General features: G+C 68.2%; 3 protein-coding genes across 4 annotated transcripts; all 3 read left to right on the forward strand.

Annotated features, from left to right (window-relative positions):
- The first annotated feature begins 3,982 nt into the window (after positions 1–3,982).
- On the forward strand, positions 3,983–12,203 carry PDZD4 (PDZ domain containing 4). The gene is made up of 8 exons (XM_078850110.1): positions 3,983–4,255; positions 5,631–5,899; positions 6,572–6,662; positions 7,199–7,297; positions 7,491–7,553; positions 7,741–7,842; positions 8,155–8,256; positions 9,392–12,203. The coding sequence occupies exons 1-8, from the start codon at positions 4,196–4,198 to the stop codon at positions 10,484–10,486; spliced, it is 1,881 nt and encodes a 626-aa protein (XP_078706236.1). The 5' UTR covers positions 3,983–4,195; the 3' UTR covers positions 10,487–12,203.
- A 1,182-nt stretch (positions 12,204–13,385) lies between these two features.
- AVPR2 (arginine vasopressin receptor 2) lies at positions 13,386–16,084 on the forward strand. Of its 2 annotated transcripts, none has more exons than XM_078850066.1 (3): positions 13,386–13,644; positions 14,587–15,397; positions 15,816–16,084. In XM_078850066.1, the coding sequence occupies exons 2-3, from the start codon at positions 14,593–14,595 to the stop codon at positions 15,995–15,997; spliced, it is 987 nt and encodes a 328-aa protein (XP_078706192.1). In that variant the 5' UTR covers positions 13,386–13,644; positions 14,587–14,592; the 3' UTR covers positions 15,998–16,084. The 2 variants fall into 2 exon arrangements, with proteins under 2 accessions (XP_078706192.1, XP_078706191.1); XM_078850065.1 differs by having other exon boundaries at positions 13,388–13,663.
- A 1,221-nt stretch (positions 16,085–17,305) lies between these two features.
- NAA10 (N-alpha-acetyltransferase 10, NatA catalytic subunit) lies at positions 17,306–27,042 on the forward strand. The gene is made up of 8 exons (XM_078850064.1): positions 17,306–17,440; positions 17,889–17,987; positions 19,115–19,173; positions 19,465–19,510; positions 19,708–19,823; positions 25,831–25,875; positions 26,017–26,101; positions 26,783–27,042. The coding sequence occupies exons 1-8, from the start codon at positions 17,420–17,422 to the stop codon at positions 26,984–26,986; spliced, it is 675 nt and encodes a 224-aa protein (XP_078706190.1). The 5' UTR covers positions 17,306–17,419; the 3' UTR covers positions 26,987–27,042.
- Positions 27,043–27,348: the final 306 nt, after the last annotated feature.

Below are 27,348 nucleotides of genomic sequence, written 5' to 3' on the forward strand. Positions count from 1 at the left end.
CCAGAAATCGAGGGGAGGAACATTAGGTGTATTACGGTAGCAGCTCCCCCCCCCCCCGCCCAGGAAGGTGGGATGGTATGGATATTAAGGTAGCAGCCCCCAGTTCCCCGCCCCCCCCCCCATTGCGGGGAGGAACATTAGGTGTATTACGGTAGCTCCCGCCCCCCCCACCCCAATATGGACGGGGGCTGTTATGTTTGTGGCAGTATCATTAAAGTCCCGGAGGGGGTGATATTAGCTGTATTACGGTAGCAACCCCAAAGTGGACGGGTGGGTGGCGCTATTATGTGTATTATGGCACAACCTACCCCCTCGCCTCCCCGTTGATGGGGGCCCTTTTACGTATATTACGGTAAAGCGCCGCACACAGGGACACAAGGGGGCCGCTATACTGGGCATTACGGTAGCACCTCTGGTGACGGTCTGGGGAGGTTTGGGGTATTACAGCAGCCCATTGCGGCGCTGATATTACGGTAGCACTCTGGTTCGGGGGCATATTATTACGGTCATTACGGTAACTCCGGCTGGTGGGGAAATACAAGGTATTACGGTAGCATCCACACAGTTTGGGGGCGGGATATTCTGTGTATTACGGTAGCGCCCCAGACAGTCGCACTCCCTGCGCCAAAGGAAATTGGGGCGGTGGGGGGGTCAGGACGCCTGGGTTCTCTCCCGAGCTGGGGGGCGGGGGGGGAAGCCAGGACGCCTGGGTTCTACACTGAGCCCAGAAGGGGGGAGCTGGTGCCCAGACTATCCCCGTCCGCTGGAGGGGCCGGGAGCCGGGGGGGGGTTGGGGTTGGGGGGCGCCAGGACCCTGCCCAACCCACCTGAAACCACTAACACCGCCCCCAGAAGCTGATCTCTGACCCCCAGACACCCCCCGCCCATACCCCTAGATGGGCCTCCCAGCACCCCCGACACCCCTCGTCCCCGCATCGTGCCCAGCCCACGCGGGGGGGGCACGGGGCCTTCGCTGCTAGGCGGCGCCGGGAAGCAGAGCGGGGGGGGGTCTTTGTTCTGCAGCGGGAACCCGCCCGACTGGCTGCTGCCCCCCCCCCCCCGCCGCAGAGTCAGGCGCGAGGCGCCCGGATACCAGCCCCCCAGGCCGCGTCTCCTGCTTCCAACAGTGACGGAATTTAACTCCTGGCCACAGCCCCTGGGGTCGGTACCGAGACCCCCCCGCCCAGGGCCAAAGATGGAGTAATGAATACACCCCCCTGCTCCAACCACCAGCCCCCTCCCCTCCCGGAGCCGGGGCAGAACCCAGGAGTCCTGGCCGCCAGCCCCCCTGCTCCAACCACCAGCCCCCCTCCCCTCCCGGAGCCGGGGCAGAACCCAGGAGTCCTGGCCGCCAGCCCCCCTGCTCCAACCACCAGCCCCCCTCCCCTCCCCTCCCGGAGCCGGGGCAGAACCCAGGAGTCCTGGCCGCCAGCCCCCCTGCTCCAACCACCAGCCCCCCTCCCCTCCCCTCCCGGAGCCGGGGCAGAACCCAGGAGTCCTGGCCGCCAGCCCCCGTGCTCCAACCACCAGCCCCCCTCCCCTCCCCTCCCGGAGCCGGGGCAGAACCCAGGAGTCCTGGCCGCCAGCCCCCCTGCTCCAACCACCAGCCCCCCTCCCCTCCCCTCCCGGAGCCGGGGCAGAACCCAGGAGTCCTGGCCCACGGCGCCCCCTGCTCTAACCAATAGACCCCGCTCCCCTCTCAGAGCCGGGAGAGAACCCAGGAGTCCTGGCTCCCAGCCCCCCCTGCTCCAACCACCGGAGCGGGGGCAGAACCCAGGAGTCCTGGCCCCCTGGATGTGTAGGAACAGAAGAGCGGCCACAGGGTCTCAGACCGAGGTCCGTCCAGCCCAGTGTCCTGGGCCCGCAGTGGCCAGGCCGGCGCCCAGGGAATGACCAAGCGGGTCATGGGCCAGCGACCCCGGTCCTGCCACCGGTTCCCAGCGCCCGGCAAACCCAGGGCTCAGGGCACCAGCCCCGCCCGGCCGGGCGAGTGGCCTCGGGGGGGGTCTCTGAGCCCCTGGGTCTCACCTCTCCGTGCAGCACGTGGCCGGGACAGCAGGCGGGACCCCTAAGGGGGAGGTCAGAGGGGCGGGGGATGGATGGATAGAGGGGGTGGGGGGAATGGATAGAGGGGGTGGGGGGAATGGATTGATAGAGGAGTGTAGGGGGCATAGATAGAGGGGGTGGGGGATGGATAGATAGATAGAGGGGTGTAGGGGGCATAGATAAGAGGGGGTGGGGGATGGATAGATAGAGGGGTGTAGGGGGCATAGATAAGAGGGGGTGGGGGATGGATAGATAGAGGGGTGTAGGGGGCATAGATAAGAGGGGGTGGGGGATGGATAGATAGAGGGGTGTAGGGGGCATAGATAAGAGGGGGTGGGGGGAATGGATTGATAGAGGAGTGTAGGGGGCATAGATAAGAGGGGGTGGGGGATGGATAGATAGATAGAGGGGTGTAGGGGCATAGATAAGAGGGGGGTGGGGGATGGATAGATAGATAGAGGGGTGTAGGGGGCATAGATAAGAGGGGGGTGGGAGATGGATGGATAGATAGGGGGTGCGGGGGGGATGGATAGAGGGGGATGGATGTATAGATAGAGGGGTGTAGGGGGCATAGATGGGGGGTGGGGGGATGGATGGATGGATAGATAGATAGAGGGGTGTGGGGGATAGATAAAGGGGGGATGGATGGATAGATAGAGGGGTGTAGGGGGCATAGATAGAGGGGGTGGGGATGGATAGATAGAGGGGTGTAGGGGGCATAGATAAGAGGGGGTGGGGGGATGGATGGATAGATAGAGGGGTGTAGGGGCATAGATAAGAGGGGGTGGGGAGATGGATGGATAGATAGAGGGGTGTAGGGGGCATAGATAGAGGGGGGTGGGGGATGGATAGATAGAGGGGTGTAGGGGGCATAGATAAGAGGGGGTGGGGGATGGATGGATAGATAGGGGGTGCGGGGGGATGGATAGAGGGGGATGGATGTATAGATAGAGGGGTGTAGGGGGCATAGATGGGGGGTGGGGGATGGATGGATGGATAGATAGATAGAGGGTGGTGTGGGGATGGATGGATAGAGGGGTGTGGGGGGATGGATAGATAGAGGGGTGTGGGGGGATGGATGGATGGATATATAGAGGGGGTGGGGGTGGATAGATAGAGGGGGTGCGGGGGGATGGATTGATAGATAGAGGGGGTGGGGAGATGGATGGATAGATAGAGGGGTGTAGGGGGCATAGATAGAGGGGGTGGGGGATGGATAGATAGAGGGGTGTAGGGGGCATAGATAAGAGGGGGTGGGGGGATGGATGGATAGATGGGGGGTGCGGGGGGATGGATAGAGGGGGATGGATGTATAGATAGAGGGGTGTAGGGGGCATATATGGGGGTGGGGGATGGATGGATGGATAGATAGAGGGGTGTGGGGGATAGATAAAGGGGGGATGGATGGATAGATAGAAAGAGGGGGTGGGGGATGGATGGATAGAGGGGTGTGGGGGGATGGATAGATAGAGGGGGTGTGGGGGGATGGATGGATGGATATATAGAGGGGGTGGGGGTGGATAGATAGAGGGGGTGCGGGGGGTTGGATAGAGGGGGGATGGATGGATAGATAGAGGGGCGTAGGGGGCATAGATAGAGGGGGTGGGGGGGTGGACAGAGGAGGGGTGGAGGGAGGGATTGATGGGGATTTCCGGGCTGCAAGGAGCGGGGGTGGGTAGGGTTAGAGAGATGGGGTGGAGTGGGGGGTGGCAGGATGGGGGGGGGCGAGCGGGGGAGGGGCGGGATGGAGGGAGGGATTGATGGGGTGGGGCGTGCCAGGATGGGGGGGGCGGGGCGGAGGTGTGTGTGAAGTGGGGGGGGTGGAGGAGGAGGGGGCGGGGCCGGAGGGGCGGAGCGGAGGGGCTGGGGGTGGGGTCCAGCCACCGCCCCCCCGCCGCCCCCGAGCCAGGGACTGAGCCGCCGCCGCCGCCGCCCGACCAGCCGCGTCTTCCCCGCCGCCCCCCCGCCGCCCCCCGCCCTTCGGCCCCCCTGCCATGCCCCCGGGGGGTGACCCCGCTCCCCGCTGCGCCCCGGCGAGGCCGGCGTTGGGGGGGGCCGGGGGAGCAGAGCCCCCCCCGCGGCTCCACCTGTAGGATGGGAGGCGGCTGAGCCCCCCCGTCTCCGCCCTGCCCCCCGGCCCGGCTCCGCCATGGGCTGCAACCTCTGCCTGGTGCCGAAGCCGGAGGAGCAATACAAGGTCACGCTGCAGGTAGGGGGCGGGGGGCTGCGGTGAGGGGCGGCGGGGGGCTGCAGACAGAGATGGGGCGGGGCTGGGGCAGGGGCAGGGCCTGCACGGGGTCGCTGGGGGGTGCAGAGGGGCCGGGGGCAGGAAGCGGGAGCTGGGGGGGGCGCTGGGGGGGAAGGGGCTGCACGGATGGGTGGGGGAGGGACTGGGGGATGCCGCAGGGGGGAGGGGAAGGGAGCAGGTACCAGTCTCAGGAAGGTTGCCTAGCAACAACCCCCCCCCCATCGCTGCTGGGTTTGGGGTCTGGGGGGAGGAATGAATGAGGGGGAGGGGCTGCATCTCCCCAGTTCGGGAGCCCCCCATGTAGTTACCCTCCCCTAGCTCCGTCTGACCCATCCCCCCCACCCCCCACTTCTCACCCATCCCCCCAGCTCTGCCGGGGCCCCCCACTCCCGACCCGCAGCCCCTGCCAGCGCGGCCCTGGGGCCCCCCAGCCCTGCTGGTGCCCCTCACTCCCGACCTGCAGCCCCCCGCCAGCCCGGCCCTGCCCCCCCAGCTCTGCCGGTGCCCCTCACTCCCGACCCGCAGCCCCCTGCCAGCCTGGCCCTGCCCCCCCCAGCCCTGCCGGTGCCCCTCACTCCCGACCCGCAGCCCCCTGCCAGCCCGGCCCTGCCCCCCCCCAGCCCTGCCGGTGCCCCTCACTCCCAACCCGCAGCCCCCTGCCAGCCCGGCCCTGCCCCCGCCAGCCCTGCCGGTGCCCCTCACTCCCAACCCGCAGCCCCCCGCCAGCCCGGCCCTGCCCCCCAGCTCTGCCGGTGCCCCTCACTCCCGACCCACAGCCCCTGCCAGCTGGCCCTGCCCCCCCCCAGCCCTGCTGGTGCCCCTCACTCCCGACCCGCAGCCCCCCGCTAGTCCAGCCCCTGTGCCAAGGCAGGGCTGGGGAGGGCAGGGCCAGCCTAGCAGGGGCTGCGGGTCGGGAGTGAGGGGCACCGGCAGGGCCGGGGGGGGCAGGGCTGGGCTGGCAGGGGGCTGCGGGTCGGGAGTGAGGGGCACCGGCAGGGCCGTGGGGAACTGGTTGGGGGGCTCAGGCTGGGCAATGGTTCCTCCACACACGCTCCCTGCTCCTGTATCAATCCTCCTAGTTTCCATGGGAACCGTTGCTGCGGTAACACAAGGATGGAGATGGAGACAATATGATGAGGGGGAAGCCAGGGGGGCTCGTCCCAGCCAGACTCCCGAGGGTGGGGGGGTAGGGGGGTCCCTGCTGCGCCCTGCTGGGGGGGCTGCGTGCCGCCCTGCAGGTGTCCACACTGAGGGGTGGCTGGAGCTGGGCTGGGGCGTACGGAAAGGCGGGATCTGCCCGGGGCTCTCGGGGGTCTCTCATGCCCGGCCCCCCCAGGTGAACGGGAAGGAGCTCTCCAGGCTCTCCCAGGAGCAGACGCTGGAAGCTCTTCGCTGCTCCAAGGAGCCGCTGGTCATCCAGGTCCTGAGGCACAGCCCCCGGGCGCGGGGCGGAGGGGAGGGGGCCGCCCTGCCCGGGGACCCCGCCACCCTGGTGGACAGCGGGACGCAGACGGACATCACCTTCGAGCACCTGCTGGCACTGGGCCGGCGGCGCGCCCCCAGCCCCCCCACCATGACACTGGAGACCTTCGGGATCCCCGAGCTGTGAGTGACCCCCAGCGGTGCCCCTCACTCCCGACTCGCAGCCCCTGCCAGCCCGGCCCTGGGGCTCCCCAACCCTGCCAGTGCCCCTCACTCCCGACCCGCAGCCCCTGCCAGCCCGGCCCTGGGGCTCCTCAACCCTGCCGGTGCCCCTCACTCCCGACCCGCAGCCCCTGCCAGCACGGCCCTGGGGCCCCCCAGCCCTGCCGGTGCCCCTCACTCCCAACCCGCAGCCCCTGCCCCCCTGCAGCTCTGCCGGTGCCCCTCACTCCCGACCCGCAGCCCCTGCCAGCGCGGCCCTGGGGCCCCCCAGCCCTGCCGGTGCCCCTCACTCCCAACCCGCAGCCCCTGCCCCCCCCCAGCCCTGCCGGTGCCCCTCACTCCCGACCCGCAGCCCCTGACAGCCTGGCCCTGGGGCTCCCCAGCCCTGCCGGTGCCCCTCACTCCCGACCCGCAGCCCCTGCCCCCCTGCAGCTCTGCCGGTGTCCCTCACTCCCGACCCGCAGCCCCTGCCAGCGCGGCCCTGGGGCCCCCCAGCCCTGCCGGTGCCCCTCACTCCTGACCCACAGCCCCTGCCAGCCCGGCCCTGGGGCTCCCCAACCCTGCCGGTGCCCCTCACTCCCGACCCACAGCCCCTGCCAGCCCGACCCCGCTAACTTGTGTTCTCCACCATAGCCCCCCCTTCGGGCACGACTACTATGACCCTGTGGAGATCATGGAAGGGGGCCCCCCAGAGACAGAGCGGGCAGAGGAACTGGAGTATGAGGTGAGCAGGGTGGGCACTGGGAGCCCGGACACCTGGGTTCTCTCCCGGCTCTGGGAGTGAGGTGGGGGCTGGTGGTTAGCTTGTGTGGGGGGGAACCAGGGCTTCCATTCAGGATCTGTGTCACAGAGTGTGGGGGAGTCCGGGCCCTGCACCCCTCTTCCTGGGATCCACCGGGACTCTCCGCCAGCCAGGAAAATGGGAGGTTTATTGGACAACAGGAACACAGTCCAAAACAGAGCTTGTGGGTACAACCAGGACCCCTCAATCACGTCCTTCTGGGGGAGCAGGGAGCTCAGACCCCAGCCCTGGGGTTCCCTGTGTTCCTCCACCCAGCCCCAAACTGAACTAAACCCCCCCAGCAGGCTCCCTCCTGCAGCCTCTGTCCACATTCCCGGGCAGAGGTGTCACCCCCCCCCCCCACCCGGCCCAGGTCACAGGCTCCCAGGCCTCCCATCCCCAGGGCACATCCCCAGGTCAACACCCCCCCCCCCCGCTGCGTCACATCGTCACAATCTGACCCCTCGTCCCCCCTGCAGGAGGTGGAATTGTACAAATCGAGCCACCGGGACAAGCTGGGGCTGATGGTTTGTTACCGGACGGACGACGAGGACGACGTGGGAATCTATGTTGGAGAGGTGGGGGGCTGTTGAGGGAGGGGTGTGATGGGGGGGCCATGGCGGTGAGGAACTGGGGTGGGGGGTGGAGGAGACCAGGGGGTGACTTGTTGTAGGGGGAGGGGGAGCAGGCCGAGGGCTGGGGCAGCCCATGGGGGGCTGGAGGCCATGGGGGGGTCCTGGTCCCTAGTCCCATCCCCCCTTCTCTCCCTAGGTGAACCCTGACAGCATCGCCGCCAAGGATGGGCGCATCCGAGAGGGCGACCGCATCATCCAGGTGGGGGCTGCTAAGGGGGGCTACGGAATGGGGGTTGGGGTGCAGGGGGCTAACGGGGGCTGGGAATATGGGGGCTGAGGGACGAGGGGCTAAGAGGAGTGCAGAGGGCTATGGGGGGATGGGGGGTGCAGAGGGCTATGGGGACCTGGGGGAAGGGGGGCTGACTCAGCCCCCCCGGTCCCCTCAGATTAACGGGGTGCAGGTGCAGGACCGTGAGGAAGCCGTCGCCATCTTGACCCAGGAGCAACATACCAACATCTCGCTGCTGCTGGCCAGGCCTGAGACCGAGGTGAGGGGCGCCCCGAAGAGGTGGGGCTGGGGAGGAGGGGGGAGTCAGTTTAGGGTCTGGCTGGGGGAACTGTGGGGCAGGGGGCTGAGGGGGTGAGGTGGAAGTTGGGGGGCTGGGAGGATGTGGGGGCAGGGGGAGATTTCGGGGTCCCAGAGGTGGGAACAGGGGGTCACAGGGTGGGTTGGGTGCTCACCATTCCCCAGTGAAGGGGGATCACGGGGGTGTTGGGGGGGTCCCTTGGGCTGCCTGGGATGGATGGGGGGGCTATGACGGGAGGGGCTGCAGCTTCATCCCCTCCCCCTCCACTCCCAGTTCTCCAGGCGCTGGAAGGACAGCGACCGTGAGGATTTCCTGGACGACTTCGGCTCTGACCACGAGGGCGAAACGAGACCCCGAGCGACCCCTGGGCAGCAGGTGAGGGGGTGGGGAGGGGCGGGGGGCTGGGCAGGGGGGCAGGGAACTGGGGGGCTGGTGTGAGGCCCAGGTGACCCTGTTTACCAGGCGACAATGGACAGAGGGGGGGCTTGGGGCCGGTGAGATCAGATGCCCAGCGGGGAAGCCGGGGGGCTCTGGGCTGGAGAGAGGGTTCAGGCAGAGCCCAGCTGGATGCAGGGGAGACTGGGATGTGCTGGGCTGAGGCGGGCCAGGCCTGAGGCCCAGAGAGTTTCCTATGCTGGGTTCAGACCCTCAATAAACCCTGCTGCTTTATGGCGGCTGAGTGTCACTCCAGTCTAGAGAACAGGGGGGCATTATTCTCTCTGGGCGTGGGGAGCTCGGGAGGGGCCTTATTCCCTCTAGGGGTGGGGAGCTGGGTGGGGGCATTATTCCCTCTGGGAGTGGAGGACCCGGGGGTCTCCTTGAGGGACCCACGGCAGAGACAGACATGCTAAGGCTCAGAGCGGTGCGGTTCCAGGAGGCGGGGGGCTGGACCCCCGAGAAGGGCTCTTGCACTGATGGGGGTTCAAGGGTGGGCAGGACCTGGGAGCCCGTGACAGCGGGGCAGGGGGTGCCAGGGGGCGCCGGGGGGCCTGGAACCGGGGGGCCGGGCAGGGGCGCCGGGGGGCCTGGAACCGGGGGGCTGGGCAGGGGCGCCGGGGGGCCTGGAGGCACCAGGGGGCCTGGAACCGGGGGGCCGGGCAGGGGCGCCGGGGGGCCTGGAACCGGGGGGCCGGGCAGGGGCGCCGGGGGGCCTGGAACCGGGGGTTGGGCAGGGGCGCCGGGGGGCCTGGAACCGGGGGGCTGGGCAGGGGCACCGGGGGGCCTGGAGGCGCCGGGGGGCCTGGAACCGGGGGGCCGGGCAGGGGCGCCGGGGGGCCTGGAACCGGGGGGCCGGGCAGGGGCGCCGGGGGGCCTGGAACCGGGGGGCTGGGCAGGGGCGCCGGGGGGCCTGGAGGCGCCGGGGGGCCTGGAACCGGGGGGCCGGGCAGGGGCGCCGGGGGGCCTGGAACCGGGCGGCCGGGCAGGGGCGCCGGGGGGCCGGGCAGGGGGAGCCTGAACTGAAGTCAGCTTCACCCCAATCTCCAAGCCTCCGCCTTCTCCCCGCCCCCAGCCGGCCGCGGCCCCCGAGCCGCCCAGCGCCGGCCAGGAGCCGGACAGCGGGCTGGGCCGGACGGACGAGAGCACCCGGAACGAGGAGAGCTCGGAGCACGACCTGCTGGGCGACGAGCCCCCCAGCGCCGCCGGCCCCCCGGCCCCCCAGCGCCGCGCGGCCCCGCTGCCGGCCCGGGACGGCCCCCCGGCGGGCGGCGGGCTGCCGGGGCTGGCGCCGGCCGAGGCCGAGCGGTACCGGGAGCTGCTCGAGCTGCGGGGGGGCCTGGCCCCGGGCCCCCGGCGCCGGGCGGCGCTGCTGGACGAGGAGCTCCGGCACCTGCAATTCAAATGCCGCAACATCCTGCGGGCGCAGAAGCTGCAGCGGCTCCGGGAGCGCTGCCTGGCGGCCGGGCTGCGGGAGGCCGGGGGGGCGCCGGCCCCGGCCGGCGAGGGGCCCCCCCCGGCCCCGCTGGCCGACATCACCGAGGTGCCCGAGCGCCCGGAGAGGGACAGCACCAGCGCCTACAACACCGGGGAGAGCTGCCGCAGCAGCCCCCCGCCGGGCAGCCCCCGCGCCCCCGGCCCCCCGCCCCGGCCGGCCCGGCCGCGGCGCCCCCGGGAGGGCAGCCCGGCGCCCGGCGCGCTGGCGGGCGGCGCCCGGGCGGAGTGGAAGGGCCGGGCGCGGGGCGAGGGCCCCCGGCGCCCGGGCCGGGACCGGCTGCTGAAGGCGCGGGCGCTGAAGATCCGGGAGGAGCGGAGCGGGATGACCACGGACGACGACGCGGCGAGCGAGATGAAGATGGGCCGGTACTGGAGCCGCGGCGAGCGCAAGCAGCAGCTGCTGCGGGCCCGGGAGCAGCGGCGGCGCCGGGAGCTCATGCTGCAGAGCCGGCTGGACGGGCAGCGGGAGGCGGGCGAGGGGCGGGCGGGGGCGGGCCCCGGGGCCCCCGCCGAGCTCAGCATCCTGGCGCTGAGCCACCGCAAGAGCCTCAAGAAGCGGAGCCGGCGCATCCTGGACAACTGGATCACGATCCAGGAGATGCTGGCGCACGGGGCCCGCTCGGCCGACGGGCGCCGGGTCTACAACCCGCTGCTCTCGGTCACCACCGTCTGAGGGGCCCCGGCCAGGAGCGGGGCTCCCCCGCCCCCGCCCCGCCCAGGAGCGGGGCTCCCCCCTCGCCACCGGCCAGGAGCGGGGCTCCCCCGCCCCCAGCCCCGCCCAGGATCGGGGCTCCCCCGCCCCCAGCCCCGCCCAGGATCGGGGCTCCCCCCGCACCCGCCCCCAGCCCCGCCCAGGATCGGGGCTCCCCCGCCCCCTGCCCCGCTCAGGATCGGGGCTCCCCCTCGCCACCGGCCAGGAGCGGGGCTCCCCCCGCCCCCGCCCCCAGCCCCGCCCAGGATCGGGGCTCCCCCGCCCCCTGCCCCGCCCAGGATCGGGGCTCCCCCCGCCCCCGCCCCCAGCCCCGCCCAGGAGCGGGGCTCCCCCCTCGCCACCGGCCAGGAGCGGGGCTCACCCCCCCCGCCCCAGACCAGGAGCGGGGCTCACCCCGGCCCCCGCTCACACCACCGGCCAGGATTGGGGCTCCCATCCCCTGCCACCCACCAGAAGTCGGGGCTCCCTCCCCACTACGTGACAAGGCTTGGAGACTTGGTTTCTCCCCCATGTGCCAGGATTGGGGGCTGATCCTGCCTCCCCCACATCGCCACCATCAGAGGACACAGGGGGAGACCGTGGGGGCCCCCCCACTTTGCCAGGACTGGGGGACGCCCACCCCAGCAGGAAAGAGGGGGGCACCTGGTGTCACTCCCGGACATGCCTGGCTGCAGAAGGGACCCCCGGCTGCTGAGACAACGAGGAATTTTGGGGGGTCTCCCAACGCTGCTCCAGCCCCCCCTCCCCTCGCTACAGGGACCCCCCAGGATCGGGACCAGGGGGGCGTGAAACACAAAGACACCGAGTCAGGCTGTACATAGAGCACAAGGGCGGGGAGGGGGAGCACAAAGACCCCCGCCCTCCATGCTCCCCCCGGGACAGTTTTTATGTCGTGTCTGTGATTCGTGGCTGGTCAGTTCTTAATCGTTTGTCTGAGTCTGGCAGAAAAAATACCTGGGCCCCCTGCCCCCCTCCTCCCCCAGCAGACCGAACTGCCCCCCGAACTGCCCCCCAGACCCCCAAAACCACACCCCACTGCCCCCGAACACCCATTGCCCCCCAAACTGCCCACTAGCCCCCAAAACCAGACCCCACTGCCCCCGAACTGCCCACTAGCCCCCTGAACTGCCCCCAGCCCCCCAAACGAGACCCCACTGCCCCCGAACCCCCTATTGCCCCCCGAACTGCTCACTAGCCCCCAGACACCAGACCCCACTGCCTCCGAACCCCTCACTGCCCCCGAACCACCAGACCCTACTGCCCCCAACCCCCCAAAACCAGACCCCACTGCCCCCTCACACCTCACTGCCCTGAACCCCCCACTAGCCCCCCAAAACCAGAACCCACTGCCCCCGAACCCCTCACTTTCCCTGCTACCCACCAGACCCCCTTCCCCCAACCACCAGTTCCCACTACCCCTCTGAACCCCCCGCGCCCCTCCCAGAGCTGGGGAGAGAACCCAGGAGTCCTGGCTCCCAGCCCCCCCCCCCACCGCCCCAACCCACCAGCCCCTCTCCCCTCCTGACCCAGATCTGTCATGTCTGTGTCCACAACTCCCTTGCCGCTCTCATTCCCAGCAGGGGGCGCTGTCGGGGGGGGCGGGGCAGGGGCAGGGGGTTGGGGGCTCCCGGACGCCTGGGTCCGGAGCCGAATCTGCCTGGTCAGAATAAAGGGAAGCCTTTTTACTCCTTTCATGCGGCTGCGTCCGGAGAGTTTACTGTCCATGAGCCCCCCCCTCACCTCCCCATGGGCTGCTCCCCCACGGGAATGGACCCCCCCAGGGGTCTCACCCTTCCAGCCCCCCGCTTTAGCCACCAGGCCCTGCTCCCCTCCCAGAGCAGGTCAGAGAACCCAGGCGTCCTAGCTCCCAGCCCCCCTGCTCTGACCCACAAGACCCCGCCCCCCTCCCCCAGCCGGGGAGAGAACCCAGGAGTCCGGACTCCCAGCCCCGCACTAGGGGTAGTGATTGGCTGGCTGTGGGGGGGGGGGGGCGGGGGTTCTTCCCTCAACAGTTTGGGCTTCTGCCCCAGGTCCACAGGGACGGGGGGGGGACTCCCCAGACATCTCATAAGGGGGATTGGGGGGGGCCGCAGGGGCGTTGGCAGGAGCCCAAGAATTCGCTGTATCTCGCTGGGGGCGGGGGGGGGCGTGAAAAACGAGGAAACGATTTTATGGCGATTCCGGGCCCAGCGAAGCCACGCCAGGAAATTCCAGCCCCACGGGTGGTGCCCCTCCCCCCCGACCCGCAGCCCCGCCGGTGCCCCTCGCTCCCGACCCGCAGCCCCCCAGAGCCTCTCCCCCCCGACCCGCAGCCCCCCAGCCCCTCCAGAGCCCCTCCCTGCCGACCCCCAGCCCCGCCGGTGCCCCTCGCTCCCGACCCGCAGCCCCCCAGCTCTGAGCACAAGCCCCCCCAGAGCCTGGAGAGAACCCAGGAGTCCGGGCCCCTGCCCCAATCCCTAGAAGCTGATACCATCTTCCTAGCATGAGTCTCTGACTAATGAGGCGTTGAATGACGTACAAGAAACACTGGGGGGGGCAACTCGGGGGGGGGGTGAATTCCTGGGCGGGGGGAAGCTGCTGTAACAGCCTTAAAGTCCCTAAATCTCCAGGGTGGGGGCTAATGGTTAGAGGGGGGGGGCCTGGACTCCTGGGTTCTCTCCCCAGCTCTGGGAGGGGCAAGGGGGCTGGTAGGTGAGAGTGGGGGGGCTGGGAGCCTGGATTCCTGGGTTCTCTCCCCAGCTCTGGGAGGGGCAAGGGGGCGATCACCCTCCCCATCCCGCTGGGGCTCAGAATCCACCAAGGTCTTTATTTATTCTGGCCGGATTCCAGGACCTGCCCTCTGCCTTTTACCTCGCGGGGGGGGGGGGGCGTGTGTCCAGCCACCTGCTGATTTTAAGCCCCACCCCAGCCCCCCCATTATTCTGCCTGGCTCTCAGCAGAGCCCCAGTTGTCATCTCTTGGGGGTCCGGCGCTTGAACCTCCACCTCTCCAGGAAACGGGGGGGGGGCTAGGGAAAGAACCCAGGAGATCGGGAGTGGGGGTCTCTGTGGCTGGGTTTGTTCTGGGGGGTCCCAGACCAACAGGGGGTGAACCCCGAAAGAAAACTCCACCCACACAAGGTGGGTGCTCTGAGAAAAGGTGAGTGCAGGGACCCTCTTTATGGGTTTGGAGGAGAGAACCCAGGCGTCCTGGCTCCCGCCCACTTGCTCCATCCCACCAGCCCCCTCCCAGAACTAGGGGTATCAGCAGAGTTGGGGGGACCCAGGGGGCTGTAAGACAGGTGCAGAGCTTGAGGGGAGGCTAGGAAACCCAGTTGGAGTGGATGGGGGCTAAAGATTAGAGCGGCGGGGGGGGGGGAGGCGGGCTGGGAGTCCGGACTCCTGGGTTTTCTCCCTGACTCTGTTACTGACTCACTGGGTAACCATGGCCAAGTTATTTGCCCTCCCTGTGCCTCAGTTTCCCCATGTGAACAGGGGTCTCTGGCCCTTCCAGGGGCCCTGGCCGGGGTTCCCCCGCGTCTCTGCCCAGAAGGGTCCAGTCTGGGGGAGCGGCCCCAGCTGACGGCCCAGGCCCGGTTGCACTGGCGGGCCAGCGGGTGGCCAGGGGCCTGGCCGCGTTGTGCGGCGACGCTGCAGGGGGTGACGGGGGCCCGCGCCGGCCGGTGGCTTTGCCGAAGGGCTGGTTGGGGTGGGGCGGCATCGGCTGGCTCCCCTCGGGGCCCGGCCCTGCATCGTGTGTCGCGTTCGCCCTTTCGCAGACTGGGCTCATCGTGACCTCGGGCCGCAGCCTCGGGCCGCCTTCACCCAGGCCGCCTTCGCCCAGGCCACCTTTCCGGCTGTGCCAGGCTGGGCTCGCCGCCGCACGCGGGGTTGGCTGCAGCGCCCCGGCATGGGGATGGCAGGCGCGTGGCGCGTTCTGCCCGGCACCGGTGGGCTGCCGTGGCACGGGGCTTTGCACGCTCGCGTCCCACCCCCGCCAAGCTGTTTGCACACTTGCCTTGTGCTACGTCGCGGTGTTTAGTGACCTGGCACCGGGGGCTCACTGCCCCCCTCTCCCTCCAGCCCGCCATGCCCAACGCCTCCCTGGCTCCCAACGCCTCCCTCCCGGACGCCCGCGACCCCGGCCTGGCTGCCGCCGAGGTGACCGTCTTGACCGTCATCTTCCTGGTGGCCACGCTGAGCAACGGGCTGGTGCTGCGGGCGCTGGGCCGGCACCGGGCTCACTCCGCCCCCATGCACCGCTTCATGAGCCACCTGTGCCTGGCCGACCTGGCGGTGGCCCTCTTCCAGGTGCTGCCCCAGCTGCTGTGGGACGTCACCGACCGGTTCCTGGGCCCCGACCCCCTGTGCCGGGCCGTCAAGTACCTGCAGGTGGTGGCCATGTTCGCCTCGTCCTACGTCATCCTGGCCATGACCTACGACAGGCACCGGGCCATCTGCCGGCCGGCGGTGGCCTTCCGGCAGGGCCGGGTCAGCTGGAAGGCTCCGTTGGTGGCAGCATGGGGATCCGCGCTGCTCCTCAGCCTGCCCCAGCTCTTCATCTTCTCCAAGGTGCGGCTGCCTGAGGGAGCCAGCGACTGCTGGGCCACCTTCGCTGAGCCCTGGGGGGCCCGGGCCTACGTCAGCTGGGTCACCCTGATGGTCTTCGCCTTGCCCACCCTCTTCATCGCCGCCTGCCAGGCCCTGATCTTCCGCGAGGTGGCCAGGAACCTGGGGCGGGGCCCCCAGGGGGCTCAGGGCAGGGGCGTCTCGCCGGCCGTGGCCAAGACACTGCGCATGACGCTGGTCATTGTGTTGGTCTACGTGCTCTGCTGGGCCCCCTACTTCTGCGTCCAGCTCTGGGCCGTGTGGGACCCCCAGGCGCCTGTAGAAGGTGAGACGCCCCCCAGGCCGGAGACCGACCCCCCCATCCCCCTCACCCCGACCTCTCCCCCAGGCCAGAGACCGACACCCCCCCATCCCCCCACTTCCCCCCTGGCCTGGAGACCTCACCCACGCTGTACCCCACCACCGCCCCCCGGCTGGAGACTTTACCCCCCCACCCAGCACCTGACTCCACCACACCCCTGAACCCCACCCAGTTCCCAGCCCAGAAACCTCACCAGGAGGCTGCGGGTCGGGAGTGAGGGGCGCCGGCGGGGCCGCGGGGGCTGCGGGTCGGGAGTGAGGGGCGCCAGCGGGGCCGCGGGGGCTGCGGGTCGGGAGTGAGGGGCGCCGGCGGGGCCGCGGGGGCTGCGGGTCGGGAGTGAGGGGCGCCGGCAGGGCTGACCTCCCCCTCCTTTTCCCCCCAGGACCAGCCTTCACCCTGCTGATGTTACTCGCCAGCCTGAACAGCTGCACGAACCCCTGGATTTACGGGGCTTTCAGCAGCAGCGTCTCGGGGGAGCTGAGCCGGCTCATGTGTCCCTGGCTGCCCCGGCCCCGCGCCGGGTCCCTGCCCAGCAACTCTCCCCTCACGGGTACCTCGGCCTGAGAGCCCCCCGCGGGGAGACGGGGGGCTCTCTGGGGACAGACGTGGGCCCTACAAGCTGGAGCAGCCTGGCAGGGGGGTCTGGCTTTGGGGGGGATTGTCCTGGGGGGGGCTTGCAGGGGGAACCTGGGGGGGGTCACTCGGGGGAGGCCTGCATCCATTTGGGGGAGCAAAGGGACCCCCCATTTACACCGTACTCCCTGAGGGGCCAAATCTGCGTCTGCCAAAGTCACCCCAATAAAAAGTGGGGAAGGAGAGAGAGGGTCTGTGATCAGTGGGGAAAGCGGGGAGCTGCGGGTCGGGAGTGAGGGGCACTAGGGGCGGGGGGCGGGGGTGGATGGGCTGCAGTTTGCGCCGATCACCAGTAGATGGCGTCACAAATCAATTGATTTCGACCCGCTTTTGGATAAACCCACCTGCCCCGCCCCCCGGAGCGGGAGGGAACCCAGGCGTCCGGGCTCCCGACCCCCGCAGTGGGGTCCCTGTCCGCCTTGCGCCCCTCGCCCAGGCCTCGGGCCTGCTGCTTGCACATCTGGGCAGGTGTGTGTGGGGGGGGCAGCTCCCTGAAAACCTTCCCCTGCCCCCACCCCCGGCTCGTGCCCAGGCGCTGGCCCCACGAGCTCGCCCTGGGAGGGGCCCCCTTTGCGCGGGGCTGGGGTGGTTAGGGACACCCCCAGCTGTGACAGCCCCCCCCCTCCCAAGGAGCCACGGGGGGGGGGGTTGGGGGCACTGCTATAGGGAAGCTCGCAGCCTTAGCACATGGCCCTAGCTGCCCCCTCATTGGACCATGCCCCTGTCACTGTAGGCCACTACGGCTTCTGATTGGCTGCTGGTAGGAATAGGCGGAAATCGAAGGGCAGAGGCGCTGGCCGGCTGGTTAGTGGCTGGCGAAAGCGTCAATCGCGCCCATCCTGGCCTGTTATTGGTTGTTTCCACTCTGCTCTCGCGTTATCAACGCTCCCTTCAGGGTGATTGGACAGCTCGTGCGCATTGTGCTCTGTGATTGGTTGGAAGGCGTGGGGGGGCGAGATCATAAGCAACTTCCGGGAGTGAGATTGGCGTGTTTGGTGGGGAGGCGGGACGTGTGCCCCATCATTGTCTCCAATTGGCCGGCAACACCCACCCGGCCTCGTGACATCACCTCTTTCTTCCAGCGGATTGGCCGAGCCTGCACCCAATGGACGGGGCGTGTGCTTCGGACCGGCCATACGATTGGCTGATCCCGGGGACGCGTGGGCGGGGCGTGACGCCGACTCCGCGCCTCGATTGGCAGCAAGCGGCCTTCGGCCGCCCCCCGCCCCCTCAGGCGGCCAGGGATTGGCCGGAGCCGCTCGGGGAGGCGGGGCCTGGCCTGGAACCGGCCCCTGGGTCTCGGCAGCCGCGCGGAGCCGCCGCTGGGAGAGACGCGGAGCCGGAGCCGGAGCCATGAACATCCGGAACGCGCGGGTGCGGGGGGGCCGGACGCCTGGGTCCGGCGGGGGGCTGGGGGCGGGGCCGGACGCCTGGGTCCCCCGGGGGGCTGGGGGCGGGGCCGGACGCCTGGGTCCGGCTGGGGGCGGGGCCGGACGCCTGGGTCCGGCGGGGGGCTGGGGGCGGGGCCGGACGCCTGGGTCCGGCGGGGGGCTGGGGGCGGGGCCGGACGCCTGGGTCCCCCGGGGGGCTGGGGGCGGGGCCGGACGCCTGGGTCCCCCGGGGGGCTGGGGGCGGGGCCGGACGCCTGGGTCCGGCGGGGGGCGGGGCCGGACGCCTGGGTCCCCCGGGGGGCGGGGGCCTGAGCGGCGCTCGGCCGGGTCCGGGGTGTGAGGGACCGGGGGGGGCGCCAGTGCGGTGTCGGAGGGGGGTCCAGGGGCGGGGCCGGACGCCTGGGTCCCGCGCTGACCCCGCCCCCCCGCAGCCCGAGGACCTGACGAACATGCAGCATTGCAACCTGCTCTGCCTGCCCGAGAACTACCAGATGAAATATTACTTCTACCACGGGCTGTCCTGGCCGCAGGTGCGCCCCGGACGCCTGGGTTCTCCCCGGGGGGCGGGAGGAGGGGGGGGCCGGGACGCCTGGGTTCTCCCCGGGGGGTGGGAGGAGGGGGGGGCCGGGACGCCTGGGCTCTCCCCTGGGGGGCGGGAGGAGGGGGGGGGCCGGGACGCCTGGGTTCTCCCCTGGGGGGCGGGAGGAGGGGGGGGGGCCGGGACGCCTGGGCTCTCCCCGGGGGGCGGGAGGAGGGGGGGGGCCGGGACGCCTGGGTTCTCCCCTGGGGGGCGGGAGGAGGGGGGGGCCGGGACGCCTGGGCTCTCCCCGGGGGGCGGGAGGAGGGGGGGGGCCGGGACGCCTGGGCTCTCCCCGGGGGGCGGGAGGAGGGGGGGGGCCGGGACGCCTGGGTTCTCCCCGGGGGGCGGGAGGAGGGGGGGGCCGGGACGCCTGGGCTCTCCCCTGGGGGGTGGGAGGAGGGGGGGGCCGGGACGCCTGGGCTCTCCCCTGGGGGGCGGGAGGAGGGGGGGGGCCGGGACGCCTGGGCTCTCCCCTGGGGGGCGGGAGGAGGGGGGGCCGGGACGCCTGGGTTCTCCCCTGGGGGGCGGGGGGCCGGGACGCCTGGGTTCTCCCCCGGGGGGCGGGAGGAGGGGGGGGCCGGGACGCCTGGGCTCTCCCCGGGGGGCGGGAGGAGGGGGGGGCCGGGACGCCTGGGCTCTCCCCGGGGGGCGGGAGGAGGGGGGGGCCGGGACGCCTGGGCTCTCCCCGGGGGGCGGGAGGAGGGGGGGGGCCGGGACGCCTGGGCTCTCCCCGGGGGGCGGGAGGAGGGGGGGGGCCGGGACGCCTGGGTTCTCCCCGGGGGGCGGGAGGAGGGGGGGGCCGGGACGCCTGGGCTCTCCGCTGGGGGGCGGGGGGCCGGGACGCCTGGGCTCTCCGCTGGGGGGCGGGGGGCCGGGACGCCTGGGCTCTCCCCTGGGGGGCGGGGGGCCGGGACGCCTGGGCTCTCCCCTGGGGGGCGGGGGGCCGGGACGCCTGGGCTCTCCGCTGGGCGGGCTGTTCCAGGGGAACCGCAGTTACAGGCAGGCAGGAAGGGACGTCTCCTAGGGGCGGTTCCCGCCCCTGGCCCCCCAATCTCACCCCGGCCCGTCTCCCCCCAGCTCTCCTACATCGCCGAGGACGAGAATGGCAAGATCGTGGGCTATGTGCTGGCCAAGATGTGAGTCATGGGGCTAGGGCGTCAGCAGCCCCCCAATTCCTCCCGCACCCTGGCCCCCCTTGTCCATCCCCTGCCTTGGCCCCTCTTGTCCCCTGCCCCCTCAAACCCCCCGCTGCCCCTTCCTGGTGCCTCTGCCGACCTCCCCTGCACCCTCCAAATCTCCTGTGCCCTGCCCCCCCCCACACTCCCTCTGCTTCTCCCTGCTCCAGCCCCCCTCATGCCCCCTCTTGTCTGCATGTGGGGCTGGCGCGTCTCTCAGGCTCCACACTGACCCGTCTCCTGTCGCCTTAGGGAGGAGGACCCCGACGACCTGCCCCATGGACACATCACCTCCCTGGTGCGTGGGGTGCTCACGGGGGGGGCTGGAGGAGGGGGGGCTGCCAGACTTGGGAGGAGGCAAAAAGGGGGGGTCTGGAGCAGAGGGGTGCCTGGGAGTTATTGGGGGGCTGGGCTGACTGGGGTGGGTGTGCCCCGTTCGAGGGGGGGCCGGGTGCAGGTTGAGATGTCCTCTCACTCACCCCCTGACCCCCCTAGGCTGTGAAACGCTCCCACCGGCGCCTGGGGCTGGCGCAGAAGCTGATGGACCAGGCGTCCCGCGCCATGATCGAGAATTTCAACGCCAAGTACGTCTCCCTGCACGTCCGCAAGAGGTGAGCCTCCCCTCCGCGGGACCCCAACCCCCTGCCTGGGATCCCCATCCCCTACCCTGGAACCTTCCTGCCTGGGATCCCCTTCGTCACACTGCCAACCCCTCCCAACCCGCCTGTAACAGGTTCCCCCCGGGGTCCCCTGAGCCCGTCTGTCCCACCTGCAGTGCAACACCGCACGCATGCTGAGATCAGCTCTGCCTGGGGGAGCTCGGCTTAGGAACTGCCCAGTTACTCAAGTGCCCCCCTCCCCTCCCGACTGTAAACCCCCAATGGTACCGTAGGGCGCTGCCCCAGGAACTGACAGCGCAAGCTCGTGACGGTCGCCCCCTCCTGCGATGTGGAGAGGGAGGTGCCCGGCTTTCTGCCCCCAGGCAGGATTTCCACACCCTGTGGTTTTAGACAGAACCAAACCAAGTGTATTAATGACAACAGAGAGTTTATAAGTGACTCTAAGGGAGAGCAGCAGATGGAAGCAGATCACCCAGCAACTAAACAAATCCCGAAACTGAGCATCCCACTCGCTAGGTGGGGTGTAAATCAGCCAATTCTCACCCGGGGCGAGAAACAGGCCGCCAGGTTCTTACGGCACAAGCTGCCTGGGCTTTCCCGGGTTTTCATATACGAGTCCCTTCGCCTGGGCCCAGCACTTGCCCCTCAGGCGTTTCCAGGGGTGTTGTCGCAGGGAGAGCAAGGTCCCCCTATGATGTCACGGTCCCCCTGTCACGGGGTCCCCTGGCGATGCTCTGACCTGCTCCCTACAAAGCCAGGCAGGACTCTGGGGGAGTCTCCTCTTGGGGAGCAGCCTGTCTGCAGGACACACAGCTCACCCGGCTTCCACTTTCCTGGGTCCGACCTCGGAGCATTCAGCCTCCTCTGCCCAACTGTGCGCTTCCCACAGTCAGTCTGCCTGGGCGGGGTCCTGTGGGGCCAGAGGGGCCTGCCCCCCAACTCTGCAGTCAGACGTGACTCTCAGCCAGCCAGTAAAACAGAAGGTTTATTAGACGACAGGAACATGGTCTAACACAGAGCTTGTAGGTGCAGAGAACAGGACCCCTCAGCTGGGTCCATTTTGGGGGGCAGTGAGCCAGACAATCCCGTCTTCACTCCATGTCCCCAGCCAGCCCCAAACTCCCTCCCCCTCCAGCCCCCCTGCTCTGGGCTTTGTCCCTTTCCTGGGCCAGGAGGTCACCGGATTCCTTTTTTCTCCAACCCTTTAGCTCTCACCTTGCCGGGGAAGGGCCCAGGCCATCAACTGCCAGGAAACAGGGTGTTGGCCATTCTCTGTGTCCAGACTCCTGCACACACCTGTTCTCTAGGGCTCTGCAACGATCATACACCCTTACCCCACCCCCTAGAGACTTAAGAACTGCCTAGGGGAAACTGAGGCACCCCCTACTCTATTCAGAGGAAACATTAAGAACAGTCCCACTTCGTCACATCTCTCCCCCCTTCGAGACCGAACTGAGCGGGGTCACTTTAGCCGGTGACCTGGGGAAGTTCGAAGCCACCAACGTTCCCATGGATGCCCCAGCATCTCTCCCGTTCCTTGGTGAGAGTTACACCAGGCCCTTCCAGTTTCACGCCCTGCCTTAGGTCGGGGTGGTCGATAGCACTCGCAGGCCGCATGTGGGAAGGTTTATGCAGCCCATGCCCTTTGGCCACCCCAAAACCCCCGGGGGTCAAACTGGGATTGGGTCTTCTCCCAGCGCTCCAGTCTGGAGGGCTGCAATTCGGGCTCTCTTGGTTAAGAGCCCCCATCTTGACCTGGGCCACATACTGTTCACTTACAGAACTAGCATGGAGACATCCCTTTCTCCACAGCCTTGTCTCCCCAAGAAGCTGGCCAAACACAGCCACTGGGTTATAGGACTGTTTAACTTAACAGCTTTCACTCCGTCTGAGCCCTTCTCAAAGCTATCCACGCTGGATCTTTCAACAGGACAGTCAGTGGATCCATTCACAACAGAAAATTTCGGGCTGTTAGGAACTGAAACTTTCTGGATTAAATCACTTTCACACCCTTCAGTGGCAGTAAACTGCTTGCAAAGACTCCAGGAGGATTCCTTTCCCTAGGGCTTTTCTATGCAACAATTCACCCCTCACAGAAATTCTGCTCTTACCCTCTTCACCGAGGGCTTGCTCTAGAGGAACACTTTCCTGAGCAACAACAGGCTCTTTCTGGGTCTCCCTTACATCCAGAATCACCTCTGGCCCATCCGGTGGATTCCTACACAATCCCCTTCCAGGCAAACTTACAGACTTCCTAGATAAAAGGCCAGAAGCCTTCTCCTTCCCTTTGCCACACACAAGTTCAGGAATCTTTTCCTTTTTGCTACAGGTTTCCACACCCTCAGTAGGTAACACAATCACACACCTTCATGCTCTCCTTGTGCCCTGGCTAGGATCTCACCCTGATTAGGCAGAGCTGCGACACCGTTTCCCAACAACACACTAGCAACGGGCAAAATACAAGCCCCCGAATTGTCTGGGCTCTGGGATTTTACATAGACCCTAACTGGATGCGACCTAGTTACAGGGCCATTCCCCCGAGCAGACACAAACTTAGGACCCTTCCCTTCCTGGGCTTTAGCTGAATCCAGAACCAGCTCTGGGACAACTGCACGACCCTCAACCATCACAGGCTGAAAGGCCCCTTCTGTCTGCTCCACAGACAAAGAAGAGCCGGACACACTTTCTCCCTTCCCAGACACCCAGCTTGGGATCTCATTCCCCTGGTCCCAGCACACAAGGCTGGTCACAGACAACTGCTTGGAGATCAGGGTAGCTCCCTCCATAGGCAAGTCAATACCCCTGACAGACACAGGGACGTTTCCTTCACTGTCCCAATTCTCCACCCAGCTAACAGGTAAGGTCCAGGGACTCTCATCTTCCACTCTCCTGGCCTTCCCGCCCTGCTGACTAGACACAGCCATCAGCTCACAAGGCTGCCTAGGCTCATCCAGACTTTCCTTACCCAGCACCTTGCCACTCCCAACAGATGCCCTGCCCTGCCTGTGTCTCCCCCCCTCAGCTGGGGCTCAGCTCCCACTGTGCTCAGCGCTCCCCTTGCTGTCCCAGTGGGGGTAGGCAGTGAGCTCCCTGCTTTCCTCACTGCATCAGAGCCAGCGTGAGCCCCCTCTCCCGTGTGCACGGGGGGCAGGGAGCCCCAGGGGTCTGGTCACAGGCAGGCAGGTAGCCTGGGCCTAGCGGCTCCTCCCCGCTGCCAGCCAGGTCATCTGCATTTTCACTGACCATTTCCCTCTCTGCCGATTGCTTCCCTGGATTCAAATTCAAACCCTTGGCAGTTACCAGAGCAGGGCCCGGATCTTGTCCCAAAGAGACACAGTCACCCCACAACAGGGTCTGGCAGCTGGTATCCTGGAGAACCCCAACGACCAGCCAGCCCCACCCCCTCCTGGGTCTGCACAGGGATCTGGGCCATAGGCAGGGCGAGGGGCTTCGTCCCTGGGACCCTCACTCAGCTCACACAACCCCCCGGCATCTGAGGCTGCACCCCCCAGGGCCTGACACCAGTTCTCTCTGTCCCAGGATCTCGCCACCCCAGGAATGTCTCCCCATTGGCCATCCCCTTCCGCTCCCACTGGGGGTCCGAGGGGCCTGGCCCCAGGAAACTCCACACAGACATAGAGGTTGGGGTCAGGAGTGGGAGCCTGTCCTCCTCCCCACCCATCGGGCTGACGGAGTCGGTGGCCTTGGGACCCAGCAAGGGAGCTAGACACCGGGGCTTTTCCGCAGGGTCCCCCTGGTTCAAATCGCCAGCCTGCTCAAAGGCAGTGAGGTGGCATCCACACCCCCCCCCCTTAACCAGGGGCAGCAATTTAGTCTCAAGGTTCCCTGCGGAACTGGCTCCCCGGGGTCTATCCCCACTCACCCCGGGGAGGTCCCCTAGGCCTCTCCACCCCACCACCGCCAGTTCATGCTGCTGCAGCTTCTGCAGCTCTTTCTCGGGCTCTCGCTGTCTCCCACAGTCCTCTTGCTCCCTCGGACTCAGCTCCAATCCCGTCCGTCTCCGATCCCCCGATGGGGAACCCGATTGTGAAGACCCCTGTCTGGGGAGTCTGTTCCTTAGAGTGGTCGTCCTCCTCCAGCCGCACGATGAACTGTGCTTTGGTGAACTTCCCAATGCTCAACCCTTTCTTTCTGCACAGGGTTACGGTGTCCTTCTTCAGGAGACGGTGACAGGCCGTCACTCCGCTCCTCCCAAGTTGTTGTGGACTCACAGGCCTGTGTGCTCTCAGCTCCCCACGGTTTCCAGGGAGAACCCCTCGTGTGCCAGCCCTTCTCGAGGTCACCCCCTCTTTGCCAGGGTCGAGCGGCAGACTCCTCCAGCCCCGGGACCGCTCACTGCAATCCCCAGGGGAACCCTGTTACTGCAAAAGTCCTTCTCTCTCCCAGGGCCAAGCCGCAGGCTCCTCTGCCCCTGAGACTGCTCACCACAGTCCCCAAGGGGACCCCATTACTGCACAGTCCTTCCCGCTGGTCACACACTCCCAGGGGTTAACCGCCCCCCGAAACTGCTCCTCTCTGAGCCTTCAGCGCGCCTGGTCCCCGTCAATCCCCCTTCGTTTTACTGCTCCCCCGTTGCTTACTGCAGGAAGCGCCGTCCATGGGGTGCAGTACATCCCACTGCTGCCACCAGTTGTCACAGAGTCCCGGGGCGATGCTCTGGAACTGCTCCCTGCGAAGCCGGGCAGGACTCTGGGGGAGTCTCCTCTCTGGGAGCAGCCTGTCTGCAAGACACACAGCTCACCCGGCTTCCCCCTTCCTGGGTCTGACCTTGGAGCATTCAGCATCCTCTGCCCCTCCGTCTGCTTCCCCCAGCGAGTCCACCCAGGAGGGGTCCTGGGGAAGCCAGAGGGTCCTGCCCCCCAACTCCGCAGTCAGACGGGACTCTCAGCCAGCCGGGGAAACAGAAGATTTATTAGACCACAGGAACGTGGTCTAAACCAGAGCTTGTAGGTGCAGAGAACAGGACCCCTCAGCTGGGTCAATTTTGGGGGGCAGTGAGCCAGACAACCCCGTCTGCCCTTCACTCCATGTCCCCAGCCAGCCCCAAACTCCCTCCCCTTCCAGCCCCTCCTCCTCTGGGCTTTGTCCCTTTCCCGCACGGGATTCCTTTGTTCTCCAACCCTTTAGCTCTCACCTCGCAGGGGGGAAGGGCCAGGCCATCAGTGGCCAGGAAACAGGGTGTCGGCCATTCTCTGTGTCCAGACTACTGCACACACCTGCCCTCTAGGGCTCTGCAACCATCATACATCCATATCCCACCCCCTAGAGACTTAAGAACTGCCTAGGGGAAACTGAGACACCCCCAGAATATTCAGAGGAAACATTAAGAACAGTCCCGCTTTGTCACACACCCCTTTTCTATCTTCTCCCCACTTGCTGGAAAGTTCTTACCTGGGTCCCACACTTCCCATGGTGCAGGGCAACCTTGGAGAGCTCTCTAGTGGACCCAGTCCCTGGGGTGACCCTGGGGTGTGGGTGTGTTTCCTCAATGAGCATTTTTCCTCTCCTACCTGAAAGGCTGCTTGTCGGGAGGTTGAAAGCGCGCTCACCCGGACTCGCTCTCTGACGTGGAGAACGACACCCCCCAAGGTGCTCTGTGCACACAACATCCAAATTCCATGACAATGGCGAATATTGGGGTGTCCCACCGCCAACCCTCTGTCCCCCACCCCCTGCCCTGCCTGTGACAGCTCAGCCCCCCGGCTGCAGGTTCTGGGTAACCCCTGGATCCTCCTGGAGGCTGCTCACCAGCTGCGTTTCCTCACCCAGCCCCCCAGAGCAAGTCTCACCCACCCAGCTCTGAGCCCCGCTGCCCCTGTGTCCCCCACCTCTGCCCAGCGTAAATGCGCAGCTGGGTATTGGCCCCCCTCCCCTCCTGGTCCCTGCCTCCCTTGTTCCCCCACCCTGTCTCCTGGGGGGGCCTGGACCAAATGATGCCTCATGCCCCCATTTACTGACACCCCCACTTCTCTTGCAGTAACCGGGCAGCTCTTCACCTGTACTCCAACACCCTCAACTTCCAGTGAGTGCGGGGTGGGGGGGTGGCAGGGGGAACTGCGGGGGGAGGGAGGGTGGTGGGGGGCCAGCAGGGGCACTGTGGGGGGGCAGGTCAGAGTCTACCTGGTACCCCCTGATGGTAATGTGCTCCCCACACGCCCCCCAGGATCAGTGAGGTGGAACCCAAGTACTACGCTGACGGGGAAGACGCCTACGCCATGAAACGGGACCTGACCCAGATGGCAGACGAGGTTTGGAGAGTGTGTGTACCCCCGGCCCCTCCTGACCCATAACCCCGCAGCCCTGCTGGTGCCCCTCACTCCCGACCCGCAGCCCCCTGCCGGCCCGGCCCTGCGCCCCCCCCCCCCCGCCCCCCAAGCTCTGTTGGTGCCCCTCCCTCCTGACCCTCAGTCCCTGCGAGCCTGGCCCTGCCCAGCCCTGCCGGTGCCCCTCCCTCCCGACCCGCAGCTCCCTGCCAGCCTGGCCCCACCCACCCCCAGCCCCGCCGGTGCCCCTCGCTCCCGTCCTGCAGCCCCCTGCCGGCCTGGCCCTGCGCCCCCCCCGTCCCCCAAGCTCTGTTGGTGCCCCTCCCTCCTGACCCTCAGTCCCTGCTAGCCTGGCCCTGCCCAGCCCTGCCGGTGCCCCTCACTCCCGACCCTCAGCCCCTGCCAGCCCGGCCCTGCCAACCCCCCAGCCCTGCCGGTGCCCCTCGCTCCCGACCCGCAGCCCCCTGCCGGCCTGGCCCTGCGCCCCCCCCCGGCCCCCCAAGCTCTGTTGGTGCCCCTCCCTCCTGATCCACAGCTCCCTGCCAGCCCGGCCCTGCCTCCCCCAACCCTACCAGTGCCCCCCATTCCCACCAGCCCTGCCAGTGCCCCTCATTCTGACCCACAGCCCCTACTGTCAGGCTCCCCTGAACCCTCCTCTCCCTACAGCTGAGGCGGCAGCTGGAGCTGAAGGAGCGGAGCCCCCAGCCGCCGCTGGAGCACAAGGCCAACCATGGGGGCGACTGCTGCCCGGGGGTGGCGGGGGCGCCGGGGGGCCCCGAGGACAGCGGGGGGGACAGCAAGGATGTGAGCGAGGCCACAGAGAGCACCGATGTGAAGGACAGTTCGGAGGCCTCCGACTCGGCCTGCTAGGGCCCCGCTGTGGGGCGCCCAGGCAGCCGCCCAATAAAGGTCACTGCTGAGCTGTGGGGGGTGTGTGGTCTCTGCCCTGCTGCCGGGGGGGCTCCTGGCTGGGAATAGCCCTTGGGGACCCCACCAATGGGGCAGCCCCCCTTTGGCTCACGTGCCCATGCCCTTGCAACCTGCAGCCCCCTGGACTGGACCTAGGGGAGCCCCAGCCCCCTGACTTCCTTGCTCTGGAGTGTCTCTGCTGGTGGGGTGAACTCGGGGATTTGGGGGGGGTCTGGACACAGCCTGACCCCTCCTGAGGTATCAGAGTCGTGGTTGGTCCCAGCCGCCCGACCACAGAGAGTCCTGCCTCCACTACCCCCCCT

Source organism: Lepidochelys kempii, chromosome 23 (genome assembly GCF_965140285.1).
Source record: "Lepidochelys kempii isolate rLepKem1 chromosome 23, rLepKem1.hap1, whole genome shotgun sequence".
In the NCBI taxonomy this organism is placed as follows: Eukaryota; Metazoa; Chordata; order Testudines; family Cheloniidae; genus Lepidochelys; species Lepidochelys kempii.